Genomic DNA, 17,936 nt, shown 5'->3' with positions numbered 1-17,936 from the left:
AATATAAAGGTCAGAGTAAGGGCCAGGACAGCACACATACTGTGGATTTTAGTGAAAGAATACTAGACCAAAAATGCAAGCCCAAGAATGCATCTGCATACACAAGTCATGCATAATGGCTGAACTCTGCTTTGATTCCAAAATCTTCAAGTATCTACTTGGCCAAACAGACTGAAATCCCACACAATAGTCTGGAGAGCTTCAAGTTTTTTCTGTGATGGGAGATTATGAAGTGTTAACAATGATGATGGACTGTAGAGGAAAAATAATTAAAACGAAAATGGAATCCCAACTGGGTTCTTTCAAAACCTTTTGCTGCAGTGAGTTTATTTCTGCAAAGGGAAAAGCAAAGAACTGTTCCGTCAGCTGTTAGCAGTGGAACAAATACTCCACAGGCCTCATGAAATCATGCCATCCTAGGACCACAAGTTTCAAGGCTGACTACCTTCAGGAACAGTCCCAGCCTCAACTTACCAGGCCAATGATGGGGATAGGTTCACTTCCAACAACCAGGGCTTGAGAGTATCATCAATAAGGACATCAAAGCCATACAGCTCTGAAAACATAGCAAGCGTTATAAATTTACCTTACAGCACCTTTAAACATTCAGATAAATTCAACATTAGTTTATATCAGGTCATTTCTATCTACATCGTTTATGTGAAATCTCTAGGGCTGAATAAGTAACATTTCACAAGTGGGAGGATTCACTCCCTCAGAATTCAAATTAAATGTACTCTGTAAGAAAAAGAGAGAAACAGAAAATGAGTCTAGGAAAACGTTATATAGAAAAATGAACTCTCTGCCATCCACAAACTTCAGTTCGTGCAGAATTCATTTTTACATAGAGTTGACACAAGGCACAGTAATCCACTCTGCTTTTTTCACTGGATCCCAGAAACAACAAAACTTTTCATCCCCATGTTCATTGTTCCAGTCAGCTACAGAAAATTGTATCTTTCAAGAATCAGCATCTTTCCAGTTATTCCTGTATGTTTCTCTGCAGTATCCTCACAAGTATAACAGGGTGTCCTCCTCTGCAGCTCCGCCAACATGGATTACATCTCACAACTCTTTATCTCTTTGTCAGTTTCTCCCTTTATAGTAAATCACTGTAGAAATATTAGCTTCTAAAATGTCTCTCTCCTTCATAACGTATTGCATCTGCTAGATGCGTTCTGCTCTACACACGTCATAACAAAGCCACCTTCCCATGCCAGGACGGGTTTTACTGTTTTGCTCTACACACACAATCTCTCTACTTTGGATTGAGTTGCAAGAAGGATGCCCACACAAAGACAACTGTAAATCAGAAGTTGGCATTAATGCAATTGTCTCTTTCAGCATTAAGAAATACCGTTAATGACCCTGAGTGCAACTTATGCACATTTTTTCAAAACACCACAGAACAGGGTATTGGCAGAGAAGAAGGATTTCCATGGAATCAACTGGTTCCCTAGTGCCTGAAGTGGAAGCTGAAGAATTTATTTGCCATGCTGCTTCCCTTAAACTCTGCTCCTGGCCTTTTTGTCGCCTGCCTGATGTTCATGCTGGCTCCAGGGAGCTGGACTGCCTGACAAGATCTTCCTAAGCAGAGATCTGTATGAGAGCTCAAGTAGCTTATGACGGGAAGATAAAGAGCTGCAGGAAGGGACTTGGAAGGGGAAGAAACAGCAGTAGGATTTGAGAGTGTTGCCTGTTCACTTTTCTAGACACTGTAGCCAGAGAGTGTGTAGAAAGCAAAACAGCAGAGTTAAGGAGTTGGTTCATTCCAAATAAATGAGGCTGAATCTACATTTGGCTCTCTTGCTACTCAGACTGGGAAGGCTATGCTGTAGGAAAAAGGAGGAGGCTGGGATTATGTGAGTAAACGTTAACAAAGCATTTTGCCCAAAAGAAATCTCTGATGCTTTTAATACATCACTTCAAAAGACAACCCCAAGTTTAGTGAAGACCTGTGACTGTGATAGCACAGTAAACTTCAGTGGACAGGCAGTTCATGCCTAAGGTGGAGAAGCAATGAGTGGGCCTATGACAGCTGCTGGTCTGCAACCTCTCCGCCCCAGTTGGTAAGCAAAGCATTTTGTTTTGACTAGCTTACACTTCTTTCGTTGCTGGCTATTCCCTCCCTCTGTCTCTCAAAGAATCTTTGCCATTAATCTAGTTTCCTCTGTCTTTGTCATTCTCTCTCACACTTTCCTCCCTTCCAAGTCACTTTCTTTTCAACCCTTTCTGTTTCCCACCTCAGTAGTCCTAATTACTCACTCACTCAATCCACTGTTGCAAACACATATAGGATACCTCTTGACCTCGGCCAATCCTGACTAAACTGCTGCTGGTACTCCATTTCTTTATGAGTGCCTTGTTTACCAGGACAGTAGGCTCTTCAGGGCAACACTGTTGGCTTAATTCCATTGCTAAACACAGGCATCTAAAGTCACCTGCAATGCCTTGGAGTCTCCTAGTTAGAGTCCACTGCCACTCCACAATGGCTAAAGTATCCTACGCCATTTCTGCAGTGCTTAGACAGATGTGTTTGCTACTTTAGGGCATCAGTAGCAAATCATCATCCACATTCTGACAAATGTATCAGGTCCCCATACCAGGCATAGCACAAAGGGTTCTCAAGTCTGGCTGAGATACTGTAGTACAAACAGAAGATTAATTACTTGTGTTCCTAATTATCATAGTAATGTCTCCTTCACATTCTTTCACTTGTGGAAAATGCACTACCTAGATTAAAAACAGTAGTGCCCTCCCCCTACAAAACTCAAAATTACATATAGGCAAGCACAAAAAATGTAGAATCACATAAACACAGCAAAGGTCAGAAGTACACCCTCTGAAATTACCAGTTTCAGCAAGATCTCCACAGAAGGAAGTGGCAAGTGAAGAAAAAGGCCAAAAGAGCCATTGCTGCATCAGGCTGCAGCAACAGTAGGTTTACAACAACCCATCTTGCACCATTATTGTTATTAAAAGGGAAGAAGGGAAGAAACTAAGATACCAAGTTTCCACAGTGCCTTCCCTCACTCCCCTCTCCTCTCTACTATGATCCACAAAAACAAGTTTCACCCTTTCAGTTTGCTTAATCAAAATTATATCAGGAGCTACTGGCTACTGCCAAGATTCAGCAGGAACAGCCTCTATCCTCCCATTCCCATAAAGAGAAGTCACTGCTACCAGAGCCTCCCAATCCTTTCAAGAGAAGCGTTAGCTTTAGACTGAAGTCTAACAGCAAACAGTTCAGCCAGAGATAAATGTTTATTTCTTAGTTTTTAATCAATGTCATTATTTAATGATAAGAGGAAGGCTTGATACATTATCTCAAGCTTTTGGTTCTAGTAAACTACCATGTATTCAAAGTTTGGCTTGCAGTCCTGCCAAGGACTGCATTGGTACTCCCTTTTAGAAAATATTCCCAAAGAATTTGCTATTCTCTGTTAAGTCTAGCAACTAAGTCACAACTAATAGCTTGTAGTGCAAACAATGTTTTCATGATTTTGCATAGAATAAGCTCAATTGCTAGAAGGTCACTGAAATTCTGGTCTTTGTTCTCAGCTCGTTCACTAGGGAAAAAGCAGCAGTTTCACTGCAGAGGAGGTTTTCTGCAATTTAATGGAGGCAACCTGAGGATAAGAAGTGACATATACACACTGAAAAAAAGTAGCAGAGTATGCAACTCTTCTGCTTTCGCAACAATGACAGACTGTCTCATTTTAAACAAGAGTACATCTGCAAAGACACTCCTACTGAAAGGTAGGATTCTGACTTTCAGCTGAGCTCTGGATTCTAAGTCATCAATTCATTAGAGACCGCTTAGAGCTATGAAGTGACAAGTAAGGAGAACAGTGTGGGGACAGAGACTAGCTTCTACAGAGCGATCACTAGAAGACATATCCCTCAAATGTTTCTTACCATTTAGTTGCACCTGACAGTTTCAGTCAAATTTGAAGGTACACATATATTACAAAAACTTCCTTAGTACATTATAATCAGCAGGAGACTCATCCAGGATGGTACAAGACTCCTGAGTCTGTTGGGAGCCAGAAGATGCTGAAGACAATCTTCTTCAGGTTCGAAATGACATCTTTATACACTGGCTTCAAAGCAAAGACTGGCAGCAAGGAGATAAAAGTAGAATGGATTAAGCTCTGCAGAAAAAGAATATGTGTGGGGAATAGTTGTTCTGCTTTTGCTTTGTCATGTATCTCAACCCAGTTTCATAGATGAAAACATATGCATGTGGTATATGTAAGGCTGACCTAAGTCTCCAGGCAGGGACTTTCCTATACTAATGTCAAGCAAGCATGCACAGAAATTCCTTAGCAATCTCAAAATTTTCATATCCTTCAAAATTCTTCAAAGATCAGGCCAGCACCATTCAATACTAAAAACAAGTTAGCACTCTCCCAAACAGATTAATTGCTACTGCTAGGAAAATCAAGAGCTCACAAAGAATGGTAATGCAGATGGATGAAGACTGGTGACTAGATATGAATTAAGACTTTTTAAGTATTTAGCTCACCACATAAGCAGTACAATAGTTTGTTTTCTCCATCCTATCTCAATATAGATGAGATTAGAAGTCTGATAAATTTAGCCTTAGGGCAAAGTAGAAGCTAAACAGGATGCTCGGTGCCTTGGTGAGATCAAGAAACACGTATATTACCCTCTCCTGCCTTGCTTTCTTGATTGCACTAGCCCTCAACAGTGTCACTGCTGGGTTGATCAGAGCTGGGAATGAAACAGAGGACTTAACATTTTGCTTCTCCAGGCTCATGTGGCACTACTCGGGATGCTGGTATGAATAAATCCTGCACTCAGTTGCCTTCATTTCAACCATCACTAAACAATCCTACAGAGAGTTTTCACACTGCCTTAAAGCAACTCTCACTGTCTTTTCTAGTCCACCCAGAAGTGTTTACACCAGAAGAGAACAAAGCAGTCTTTAATCTGCTTGAGCACATGCATCCCCATTGCACCTCCTGTTTACACTGATATATCATGTCTTTCAAAGTCAGTGCAAAATCCAGTTTTTACTTGAAGAAGGCTCCATCAGTAATCAGTAACTCCACTGGTTAATATTTTTTTGTATTTGTAACTTAATTTTAAACGAGGAAAGAAAAAAAAAAAGAGACCTGAGTTCACATTTTCATGAGCAATGCATGCAGAAGGCTGAAACAAAGCCTTGTGGTACTTCACAACTTTATGATGCAGTTCAGAGGAACAAAACTACTGAGCATCCAAAGTCCTTTGAGAACCAATTATTAGTAGAGTGCAGTAAACAGCTCACATTTCATGGCTAGAAGGGAACTCACTACAATCTTTCCACAAACATTCAGCAGCATGCCACTTCGACATTAGAAGAAGAATCATTCTGACCTACCATTCTCACTTTCTAGGCAAGCATGAGTAGCTGGACCATACAGACTGTCTCACCAGCCTTGTTTTAGAACATGAAGAAGTCATGAATGGAGTCTATTCCCTTAAATCTAAAAGACAAGTATATTAGATTAAAAAAAAAAGTTTACTGTAGGAATGAAGCACCACAGCAGGAGATCTAAACTGTTATAGAAACAAAGTAGGAAGCCTAATCTAAGAAAATTAAGTACTTATGATATAATTTTTTATTTTTTTTTTTAATCAGGAAGGTGGTAATTGTTTTGGGTGGTCCTTTGTGGAGCTTGGGGTTGGACTTGATGATCCCTGTGGGTCCCTTCCAACTCAGGATATCCTACGATTCTACGAATTGTGCTGGAGTCCTGTCTCCCACAACAGCATTACAAGTACTGGAACAGAACAGACACGACATTACGCGTGTTTCCCTATAATTTTTTGAAAAAAGACCTACCTCTGTATCTGAACTTCAGATATATGTTTCAAAAGTGTGAGGTACTCTTTAAATGATCAGTCCCTCTCAGGACACACATGCAGTTTCACTGTTCACAGCCCAGAAGGAAGGAAAAGGCTCCTGGGAGCCTCTGCATGCTAACTTGAAATCTTAATTCCCAGTTTTCTTCCTCATGTTAACAGCTATTAATTTAGCCATTCTGAACATTTCCAGCTAGAAAAACTGCCTTTTTTGTTTGTTTTTTCAACACAGTCAAAAATGGCACAAAGTGACAAAGGGATGAAGAAAAAGCCATACAGCATGACAAGGGCAGCTCAAATCCTTGGGACAAGGACCACCACTTAATTGTGAGGGAAGGTGGCAAAAAGTGTACAGCTCTGGAAATGCCTCAGGCTCCCCGGGGAAGCAGCGTGGCTCCTACTTAAGCTCTCTTTCCTGGGAAGCTCTAAATTTATGTTTACACTGAAACAAATGGAACAAAACAGTTTATTTGTGGGGGAGCATCTGAGAGGGTGGTTAGTGCAGCCCTGGGGAGGCAGCAGGAAGTGGGATAACCTCAGAGCCAGGCCCAGCATAAAGTACATGAGGAACATTAATTTCCACATACACAGCTCCGTGGAATCTAGAGACACAACAGAGAGGAATACAGGAGAAGAAAAAAAAAAAAGGCAGTTAAGAGGGTATTTGCTGTTTGTGTTTTGTTTTTTAATACAGTTGTTGATGTTTCTGGAGTAGCTGCTAATCCGTTACTTCACTTAAAAGACCATCTAACTCATGTCCCCATGCATGTTAAAGCTCTCCAACTTTGAACAAAGGCATCAGAATTACTTTGGGGAAGCTAAAGACAGAGAGGTAATTTAGCAGGTAACTAACATATCAGCCATGTGTCCTCCTTGGATTGTTATCACCCCTAAGAATCCAAAGATGACAGCATTTATATTAGAGTGTAGAAAGCTGTACAACAGTAAATACCCAAGCACAATGCAAAGGCCACACAAATGGAATTACCTGTCACAGCCAGTTTAAACAGAAGTCCCAACAGCTAAACGCAGAAACTGAAACATATTCTAGACACTTTTCCCCTGCCCCAAGATTGCTCCCTTGTGTGCACATCTGTGTGAGCAGAGGGCAGCTAAGAGCAGGAGGAGGCCTCTTCAGGGAAGGTTGGGAAGCAGCCACTGGAAAGCAGGAGAAGGCACACTGTGGTACCAGCCGCTGCTTTCTGGACCCCTTCCCAGCATCTGCTGCCAGCAAGTTCTCAAAGCCCTTTGCCAGCACATAGTTCTGCATCCAGCTTCTGCCAGAAATAGGCTTCGGCGCCGCCCTGCGGAACTCTCACACAAGTACAAGTCCAGAAGCATTACCACCACTGTCATTCCAGGAACTGCATTACACATTTCTTCTTTAGCCATCAGACCCTTGCAGGACTATAAATCAGAACTATATCGAGCCATCTAGCCCAACAGAAAGTATTAAGTACTCTGAAGGGATATTTAATTATCCACAGCCATCCTTTGCAAGGGCTAGTGGGTCAGTTGCTCCAACTTTCCAGCACTTCTCCAGTTGCCTTTCAAATTGCTTTTCATCATCCTCTTTACTACCATGAGACTTTAATGAATGATGCTGGCAGAGGGGCAATTGTGATTCAACAACCTCTGGCCCCAGAGGCCTATAGTGAGTTGAAAAACAGAATCAGGCTTCCTTGCAAAAGGAAATGCACGTTTCCCTACAGCACTGGAAAGATGCAAGTTTCAAATAACACTCAAAAACCAATCAACACAGATGTCCCTAGTTCCTTACCAAAGCAGCTGCCACGATGCGAAAGAAAAGTTTTACAAGCTGTAGCAATGGCCAGCTCAGCAGAAACTACAGTCTTGATAATCAGGTCCTCCACACTGGCCATCAGTGCTAAACAGAGGGAAGGAGAGAAAAAAAGTAGATTGTGAAGCAACACACCATGTCTAGAAAAACATGAGTATATATACGTGGACAGATACCTTTGTGAATCAAAGCACATGAGAGCCTACGAATGACAAAGCAATGTTTGGAAATCCATGCAAGCAGGAACATATACATGCAGAAGTAACCTACTGCAAAAATGGTCACAAGTGAGTATGATACAAGTGCAAGTAAGCAGAAACATGTGGCAAGCACATCAGCACAAGTCAGCTGGAGTCTGATCATTGCTCTCTCAGGAGATTAGGAAGGATTAAACATGAGTGTGTTAGCATGGTAAGCCTTTAAACCACAGCCACTAAGGTACAAAATATTTTTTTGTTGTGGACTTCCATGTAATATATGTTCCATGATATTGCACCTTCCTCTAAAGCAGCTGTTCCCAGACCATGATTTACAAATTACTTCAAAATGACACAACTAGTGACAGCTCCCAGTACTGCTGATCTACAACCTGCGGCTTCAGTAAGGAAGTTCCCTCTGGCTCCTGTATAAGCCCACAAACAGAGCTTGGAAATAAGCAGCAGTGTTGAGACAGGGAGCAAAAGGCAAAAAAAGATGCACATTAGATACAGACGCGGATCCTACACTCAGCTTGGGATGAGTCATGCAATAGAAAGAACATAGTTTCTGTTTTCAAGGACAAACAACAGAGAAGTGAGAGGAGGGGGGAAGGAGCAAACACCAGAGCCCTAGTCTGAAAAACTAGCAAGGATGATAGCATAGCCTCTCTCACCCCTCAAACGGAACACAAGCAAACACATCAAAACCTCCAGCAAACCCACGCAAACATTTGGAAATCCCTGTCCCAGAAAACATCCAGTACCAACCACTTGACTAAAGAGTTTGATTTAGACACACAATTACTATTTTTTGTATGCATGCAGGGACCTGAATAATTACAAACGAGCACGCAAGCAAATTCAGATGTCAGCTTCTCTGTCACAGGAAGCGGAAGTGGAAGCAACAAAGCACGGGAACGTAGGTGCACATAAACATCTCAGAGCACAAAAAACTTGCCAGCCCAGACAGAGCCAGCACCTTCCAGCCAGAGTTCTGCCTCCCTATGACCAGAACCAGATGCATCAGAGAAAGGTGCAAGAAGTCTTGTGACAAGCAGTTACAGAGAAGCCTGTTTACATTGCTCAGCAGTTTACTTAAGAGCACATCTTATACTTGGAGAGGGCAGGGGAACAGGACTTTTCAATATTAATAACTACATCTGCAGAGCTGACTGAAAACATATGGTATAAGAAGTAATCAGACAGCCACGCATACACGTGATGGGGAAAAAGTCTACTTCCATCTGAAAGCCAGATTCAAGCCCCTTCCAACACCATCTAAGCGTTTTCTGGCAACAGTTGCAGGATGGGCACAGCTGTTACCAGTAGTGTAACTGATGGCTCAGTATCACAGCTAATTTATCCCTTAAAGGATATACCTGGATTCTGCTCTGCATATGCATTGACTCCCAGCAGACCTGGCAAAGGTGGGGAGGAGGGAGCAACTTTTATATGAAACACAGACTGAAATGAAAACACTCAGCAAAAACCTGAGCCATGGAAAGATGACACCACATCCAAGAGTCATTCAAACTGGCACAGCTCTCCAGAGGTTGGTCATTCATCAGACTGAACAGGCCATGGGAGCAGTAGAGGGAGGGAAGCTTTTAGAAGGGATGGAATGACCTTAAGAAAGGGGAAATGTAGGTAAAAATATTAAGAAGCACACCCTATGAAAAGCTCAGAATACTATTTGCAAAAGGGAAGGGGATAGGCCTTACCTCTGGGGATAGGACTCACCTCTAGGGATAAAGAATAAGTGCACAGCTCTAGTGAGAAAGCTGTAAGGAACAAGGCTTCCCTCCACCCTGCTCTGATGCTAAATGGGATTCACTACGGCTCTTCCCTGACTTTTTACAATTCATACTAGTGGGATGATTAGGATCTAATGAAGGAATAGAACAACACAATCTCTACTGACCTGCAGTGTCTCTCCCCTCTTGTTTTAAGTACCTCAGCATTGCGCTCATGCTCCACTTATTTCCATAATCTTCCACTTCAGGATCATCACAGCTAAAATAAACAAAGAAGTTTACACCAATGGCATAACTGAGGACTGGTACCAACCTTAGACCAACTAACGTAAGTTGACCGAGCCTCGAGAAATCAAGTTCCATTTTCCAGCCAAGTACCTGACATAATCTCCACTCTTCTTGTTGACACTGTAGTTGGTCAAATGCATAAACTGGTTTTTAATGTTCTTAGATGCCTGGTCATACCTCACAGTTGCAAACCTGTAAAGAGGGACAAGATTTATAGTGTTTCTGGAATGAGTGATATGCTTGCTAAATAAAATCTATTACACGGACCATTTGACTCCAGCATCTAGGGAGGGGATGTAAGCAACGTGACTTCATCAAATGCAACCTCTCCTGACCAAAACAAAATAACATACAGTTCAGGGCCACATTCAGACACACTTCATCTCTTTTTCAGCGTCTGAAAGCAGGGAGCTCCATTTATTCTCCTGGGAGTTTTCCAGACCTAACAGTATACACGCTAGGCACATTTTTTCTTGACTGCTTTGATTCTGGCTAGACAGGCCACTCAGCTTTAGTTGTGGCTAGTGCCACAGCTCCTTCAATTTCACAATGGGACCTACCATGAAGATGTAATATCACTGGTCCTGGGAAATGCACACACACCTATAGCAGTTATGCTACATACACACATCACAGCTAATATTCCCTGAAGTGACTTACAAACACAGCTGAGTTCTTCTGTACTCCACAGATACCTGTTCCCACAGCCAGGAAAGGCTGACTGTGGGAACAGATTTCTATCCTGCTGACTGTACAGCCTACAACTGTCAATCCTCTTTCTCAAGAACAAGTAAGGAAACGAGGGACAGAACCTGCAGGCCAGATCAATTTGCCCAACAAGGCAGCATCTGCTCCAGGCTGTTGGGGACTATGCAACCCTTCCATATCCCAAAGATTCCATCTGACTTGTGCAGGAGGAAAGGACAAACAGACTGCAATCAGGAGCAAGTCACAGAATCACAGAAGTGACCGCTATCTCATCCAGTTTGTTACAGTCTGAACCCTGTTACAGCCAATAATACCACAATTTAATCAGCTTGTTTCTTCTTATGTCAACATCAGTGGTGACTTTCTAATTAAAAGGCATTAATTACCAGTACTGCAACCAAGTAATCCATCAATACCCTCTTAGCCATACCTTGTCATCACAGATGTCTGCATTGAAATAAACCAAAGAACTGACCCAACTGAAAAACAGGTTTGAGTTGGACGGTTTTTATTTTTATTTTTATTTTATTTTATTTTGCGTTTGTATTGGGAGTGAAGAGGCAAAGAAAACAGCAGAGCATATAGCTACAAATGAAATTGGTAAGAACTTTTTTTTTCCAGTAGCCATGTTCTTTGCTCAGCTACTCAGCTTCACTCTATCTGCACTAGTAAAAGAGTGAAGAGTGTCTGTCACTGCACAACATGCCACCTAAGAACAGCCTTTTTACACCGAGCTGTTTAGCAACTCAGATCAGTTTACCATGCAGAAAGGTTTGGGGTAACAGAATACAAGCGACAGCACTAGCCCTGAATGTGTACAGAAGTAAGGCACAAAATTGCACTCAAGCAAACTTATCACAAGCATACTTCTTTAGGAAGAGGTTGAATGAATGCTGAAACAATAAAAGCTTCTTGGGGAGCAAAAGAAGCTTCCCACAACCAACCTCTAGAACCGCTGCGCATGCTACCCCTCCGTTATAGTTCACATTGTGCAGTCAAAGGGGAACTGATCACATACCTCTATCAGGAAAAGGTCAACAGGAAAACGTGAATAGCAGCCAGGAAAAGTGCAGGACTGTTTCTTCTCACAGTCATGCCAGTTTAAAGCATTTAAAATTGCAACTTGTACAGAAGTCACATTCTAAACATGTAGTTGCATGATCAGCCTTTGTCAGTCAAAGGATGTACTGCACCTAAAAGCTCACTGCCTGCTCACGTGCATGTTCCAGCCATTCTCCTTGATTCACTCCACAAATTGTGCAGCCACAGGCAAGTCAGATAAGTTCTGTCAGTTAGATCTGTGAACGACTTGAGCAAATACAGAAGAACACCAATTAACTTCCCATCAGATACAGCCACACTCTCTTCTGGGTATGATACAGGAGGTTGTTAGGATGTACAGTCAGACTATAAAGTAGTGTCTTCACTTTACAAACAGCCACCGATTAAATTGAAATAAAACAAATATTAAGCAGAAGATAATATCATTTGTGGTCATGTTTGTAAAATTCTAGAACCAGACATGGACCTGCCATCAAGTGTAACGTAATAATTTACTTAGCCTGTATCTCATTAGTTACTTTTTCACCATCTACTTTTAGCTTCAGATTTTGGACAAAATACATTAAACAAAAGATCAAGAACAGAATCTAGGCTACTGGCAGAACTACCAGAAAGAAAAAAAAAAACAACCAACAACCTTACATACACCAAAATCTCAGCCAACCAAAAAAAAAAAAAAAAAAAGTCCTCCAAAACAACAACAGAAGCCCCATACCACCATCTTCTTCATTCCAACTCATTCTCCTATACTACTGTAGTTTAAGATGTTAATACCTCAGAAGAGATAAGGGGGAAAAGGTAATGTGGAAGTAAAACATATGCTATCCTAAGAAGAGTAGCAAGAGCGAAAGGAAGCACCAAGGTAGAAGAGCAAGTCATTTCCAAGAGAAGAACAGTATATTTTATGAACCCTCAAAGCAGGAAAAGAGAAGCAGTGATCAAAAATGAGGGAGAAAGGGAAGGGAATCTGGAGAATCTGGATATACAATGAACTCGATGGAAAAAAAAGCAACCTCCTTCACTTTATTAATGCCATCTCTCTTTATCTTTCCTTTATTGTTTTCCTCAGTTTAGAAGAAACTGAACTATACAAGAACATCCAACAACAAGACACACAATAATCTTTTCTTTAGAAAAACTGCCAAAAACCTCACTTCTCAGTGAAACTGAAATCACTAATGCCTTCATTTGATAGCCAGTTTGAGAAATCTCTCTCCACTTCAGGAACAATACAAGCAAATTCATAAAGATGCACGTCAAATTAAACTTATTTTTAAATACACAAGCGGGAGCAGGAAAAAACCTTCATGAGGCAACTGAGTGGCGAGTTTAAAAAAAACACCGGCATAATCTTTCACCATATTTTTCTCAGCTTTAACTATACCTGAAGTTAGTGCAGTTGGCAACAGAAAGCAGCTTGGAAGCTTGGATCCCCTTTCCACAAATTTCCACAGCTTAAAATATTAGCATTTCGTTTCAGTTTAACCGTATGTTTCCTGGATTCAGCTCTTCTGCTTTGAAAATACTAACAACCCTGCCATGTATTTGATTCTTAATCAAGACTTCATCATCTCCACCTTAACAATCATTTATTAGCAGCATACTGAAAGCACTTGTTGGTAATACACTTTCAGCCAGGTCCTGGAAGACACAGCATAGGCAGCAAGCTATTTCAAAAAGTCAGGGATCCTTCAATACTTTCAAGCAGTGCACAATTAGGTTCACCACATTTCTATTGCTTTTGTTGCTGTCAATTATGCACATAATCAGAAATACGAGAATATCAACCCCTACCAGATATGGTACTTCTAAACAGCAGTTTGTTAACTTTCAAAGGCTTGCATTACCTTCCCTAGGAATTCAATCAATTCCATGGGAACTGATGATTCAGAAGGGATTCCAATGTACAGTACAAGTACACAAGTACAATATTGGCAATAGCCCAAATTTCCTTATAAGACATTAGCACTCACTTGGAATAGCAGAGCATTACTATCACTAGTTATGATTACTTTTAGCACTTTACAGTTCCACAGCTTTTTATACAATACATCACTGCACTTTTCTTCCAAAGCAGTAACAAGGCTATTCACCTGCCACACTTGGACTCTCCAGGAAAGAGACTTGTATGCTACAGAATGTCTTGCTTCAACAAAAAACCAGAAAGTTCTAGATACAGTAAGGTCATAGGAACAGGCCTGTAAGACTGGAAAGTAGGAAAAATTTAATGTTTGCAAAATTTTCTTACAAAATCTCCTTAGATAAGAATAAACTTTTATTAAGTCTTTCAATCTTTTAGAGGATGATCAAGCTTCTGTCCACGTCATTAAAAAGCGCCAGTAATCTTTTACTGATCCAAAACACAGAACGTTTATCAACTAAAAGATAAGGGCCAAGATCCTATAAACAGTTTAAAAACTATATGGGAAGGTGTCACAGAAAGTAAAGGGCAAGTCTGATATTTTCCTAGTAACACAGTTTACCATGAGCACATGCTGCAACATTCAGTACAAGCTATTTTCCTAAGCACTAAAGGCTTCATGCCCAGGTATCTCATATTGCTATAATCCAGCCAAACAATGATGAAGGCACAAATAACCGAGGCCAGGTCACCATCCGCCAGGATAGGACTGTTTCCTAGCCAAAGTATTACTAGTAGATGCTGCTATGTGGGAGCCTGGAAACAGCCAGGAATCCAAGAATACTCTGAAATTACAGGCCGGTGTATCCACACGGGGAGGCACATCTTCAGCCAAAGGAGGCTATTTTATCAAGTGAAAAGCTTCAAAGATGCCATCTTGTGCTCACTAACACCACCCTCTTCTTGCTCTGCTGCAACTAACTCTTACTTTCCTGTTGTAAACCAATCCTGACCAAGCCAGATACTACTCAAAACGCTTTGTGTTACAGAAAGCCAACACACTCGCTGTTGTGTATTGCTGGCAGGTAAGCTTGTGTGGCCCGAGTGGTTCAACTGCTAAATTCACACTGCTTCGAATTCTTAACAACAATTTTCCTGTAGGGCTTCTTAAAAAAAAAAAAAAAAAGTCTAGGAACAGTTCAAATGTTCCACTGTTAATTAGACAACACTCCTGCCACTTTAGAGCAGTGCAAGCAGACGCACTACTATCTCATGTAAAACATAAGTTCTTCCCGCTAACAATGTGAAATTTTACAGAGAGGGTCAAAAAAGGAATTTCTGCTGTTCTATATCCACCATCAAAAGGATATCTGCTCTGTTTCGGTCTGAACTCAGATTTGTTTTCTCCATAATACAGCTTCTTAAGCACAAGTTTCCATTTGACGATGGCTGTTGGTGGGGAATGGAAACATACAGAGGAAGGGAGAGGAATAGTTCCCTACCACAGCCCTAGCCTGGGACACCTCTGTGCTATGTGTTGTGGTGCTTTCACACTGACAGGTAGCTCAGCTCCACCATGCCACTTTCTCCCAGCTCCTGTCACATAGCATTTTTTCCCTTTCTTAAATCTGCTCTTCCAGAGGAACAACCAGCACCACTCATAGCTAAGCTCTGGCCAGCAGAGGGTCCCTTTTGGAGCTGGCTCTGATCTGACATGGAGCAGCTGCTGGATTCTGCTCCCAGAGGCCACCCCTGCAGCATGCTGCTACCAAAACCTTACCACATAAGCCCAATATGACATCACACACATACTATTGCTCACAGATGTAACTGTTTGTATTCACTGCTCACACCAAACAAGTGAGAGAATCGCTTTCAACAGCTTGTTTCCCTGGCCTTGCTACACTACCATTCTCTCAAAGACTCTCCCCTTCTGATGAATCTTGCTTTTCTAAAAACCTGAGGAAAGGGATAAGTTAACAAAATTAAGGACACCTCCGAGCACGATATACAAGAGATTATATTCCAAAGGCTTCTAGACAGAAGCATTCTGAGGGAGCATTTACTCCAAGACTACAGCTGGAAAGAAGAAAGGTTAAACTGAGGTTGACTGTGCGCTCTTCTGTTTCCACTCGAATTGCTGCCAGCAATCCAGCCTCCCAGGCAGAAGCAGCAGCAATCAGATTACGAACAGCCCTTGCAGCCTTCACTCTTTCCACTGCTCCTTCTCTTCCCTAGGACAGAGCAGATGCCCTTCATTTCTGAATTTAAAATCTAGAATAGAAAAGTGGCGCTCATACATTCAACAGTTCTGACACAACACACCTCCTTGCATCTCAGCTAAAAGTCACAAAGGTACATGCCAGCTTGAGCCGAAGGCAAAAACTGGTTCCCTTTACTAGCAACTATACGCTGCTCACCTTCAACAAGAATGCATTTGCCTTCCTCTGAATGCATTTTCCATTGGATCACAGAAAGGGAAAGAGCAATGAAATGCAAGCAGTGGTAGGATGGCAGTAGTGGCAGCAGCTGGTCTAACCAGCAGCAACAAAAAGATAAAGGGAGAAACGCTTACTAATTCCTTCAGAGGAATCCAGAAGGATCCGCAGTCACCAGATTAACAGTAAATCATCCAGAGGTATCCCAACTCTCCACCTCCCTGTCACGCAGCACACTTCCCTTGTCAGAAATCACCATTGGTGCTGAGACTTCTCACCACTCACTGAGCAACTACTGCCCACTCTCCCCACCTTGTAAGACCACCTTCAGCAGCCCATCTGCTCCACAAGCGACATGCACAACTTCTGCCTTTTGACCTAGCAATCTAAAAAATACACCACAGAGCCTGTACTTACCTCCAGAAATTCCCAAATTCACCATACCACTCCAAATTTTTATTTGCCCCATCTCCCATCCTTACACTGCCCTAATATAAACAGCCTACCATTCAACTACTACACATTCAGGCAGGAAACTACCTGAGGGGTTGCATGTTGCTCTTATTCTCAGTACTACTTTGGGAAATGAATTGGCCACAAGGTGAAGTTTGTCATATGCAAGTCATTTTGAAAATACGTAAACTGGATCATTAAATATTTACAGAAGTTGTTTCATGGGTTTGCATAAAACTTGGCAGCCCTGGAATGCTTGAGACATCAAGCCAGGGCCTGGGAAAGGAGGAGGAGAAGAGAAAAGACCCTGGAGTAGGAGAAAGGAAAGAATAGTTAATCCCTTTTCTCTCAAACAAGTGCTACAGAAAAAGCACACATTACGACAGTCTTTTCCATGACTACACACAGGGTTCCTGCCTAAATGTCCTGGAAATAACCAGTGTTTCTATAAGCACGCTCCTCACATTTTATAATTGGAGTCACTTTCTCAGTCTATTTTCCTTCCCCTTCCCCCCTCCCTGTCCAGTAAATGGATTTTAGCTTCCCTGCTAGTCTACTGGCTACCACTTTGTTTAGGGAATAAAGGCCACATAGAAGTTTGTTTGCACCACTTGTTGCACCATTCTCTTTATGGTTCTCATGAACTGCTGCTAAGGTCAGGACCAAAAGAACCAAGCAACTGCCCTGAGGTAATTGTTCAATGGACAAGAATTGGCAGAAGAGAACTACAAATACTTCCATTTTAAACAGCACCAAGGTCTGGGTTCCAGAATGCTACCTGGGAGTCTGTTCCCTTACAGCACAGGTCAGAAAAAAGAAGAACCAGTAAAGAACATCACAATCTCCCAACAACAACGTTACTTATTTAACAGCATCTACCCAATACATCAGTTAAGAAGAGAGCAGGAATAAAAGGCAAACCCTGCAAAAGATTTACAAAAAAAAAACAAAAAGAGTTTCAGTGATATCTCTGCTATGGCAGTTTCCCCAACCAAGACAGATAAAATGATGCAAGCAGTTCTATGTTAAAGAACAAGATCCTGGAGCAATTTCACCAGAAATTGCAGGGAAAAGACAAGATTTGGGGTTCTTCATTTTTCATGCTTTTAAAAAAAATGTTTTCATAACAAATTTGTGAATTTCCAGCACATGCACTGTCCTTAGCAGGTTTTTGAACCTAAGGAATATACAGAATCATTGCAGGGTGACTGAGCACTAACAGGTTGCCCAGAGAGGCTGTGGAGTCTCTATCCATGGAGATACTCAAAAGCACCTGGACATGGTTCTGGTCAACGAGATCTGAGTGGCCTTACTTGCACAGAGGATTTAGACTAGGTGATAAACTTCAGAGGTCCCTTCCAATCTTGACCACTCTGACAAAATGGCATCTGACATGGAAGCGCACATGAAGCAAAGGTATGGAACTGAGTCCCTCCGTGCAGAAAAAACTGCACCCACTGACATTCACTGACACTTGCTGAACATTTATGGGGACCAAAG

The 17,936-nt window shown here is 41.7% G+C and overlaps 1 protein-coding gene across 5 annotated transcripts in view; it reads right to left on the bottom strand.

Annotated features, from left to right (window-relative positions):
* The window catches only part of TTLL5 (tubulin tyrosine ligase like 5), a 132,902-nt gene that overhangs the window by 101,559 nt on the left and 13,407 nt on the right, over nt 1-17,936 (bottom strand). For 4 of the 5 annotated variants that reach the window (XR_002440162.1, XM_021401304.1, XM_021401306.1 and 1 more), the window contains exons 10-13: nt 10,005-10,106; nt 9,794-9,885; nt 7,655-7,762; nt 475-556 (exon numbers count right to left, since the gene is read on the bottom strand). Coding sequence is in view for 4 of the 5 variants with exons in the window: in XM_021401304.1 (XP_021256979.1) it covers nt 475-556; nt 7,655-7,762; nt 9,794-9,885; nt 10,005-10,106 (384 nt within the window). In the remaining variant the exon portion in view is untranslated. The remainder of the gene's footprint in view (nt 1-474; nt 557-7,654; nt 7,763-9,793; nt 9,886-10,004; nt 10,107-17,936) is intronic. The other variant, XM_021401307.1, reaches the window with a different exon arrangement.

This window comes from Numida meleagris, chromosome 6, assembly GCF_002078875.1.
Source record: "Numida meleagris isolate 19003 breed g44 Domestic line chromosome 6, NumMel1.0, whole genome shotgun sequence".
In the NCBI taxonomy this organism is placed as follows: Eukaryota; Metazoa; Chordata; class Aves; order Galliformes; family Numididae; genus Numida; species Numida meleagris.
Note: the sequence above shows the minus strand (reverse complement) of the source record. Positions and strands in the feature narration are given on the sequence as shown.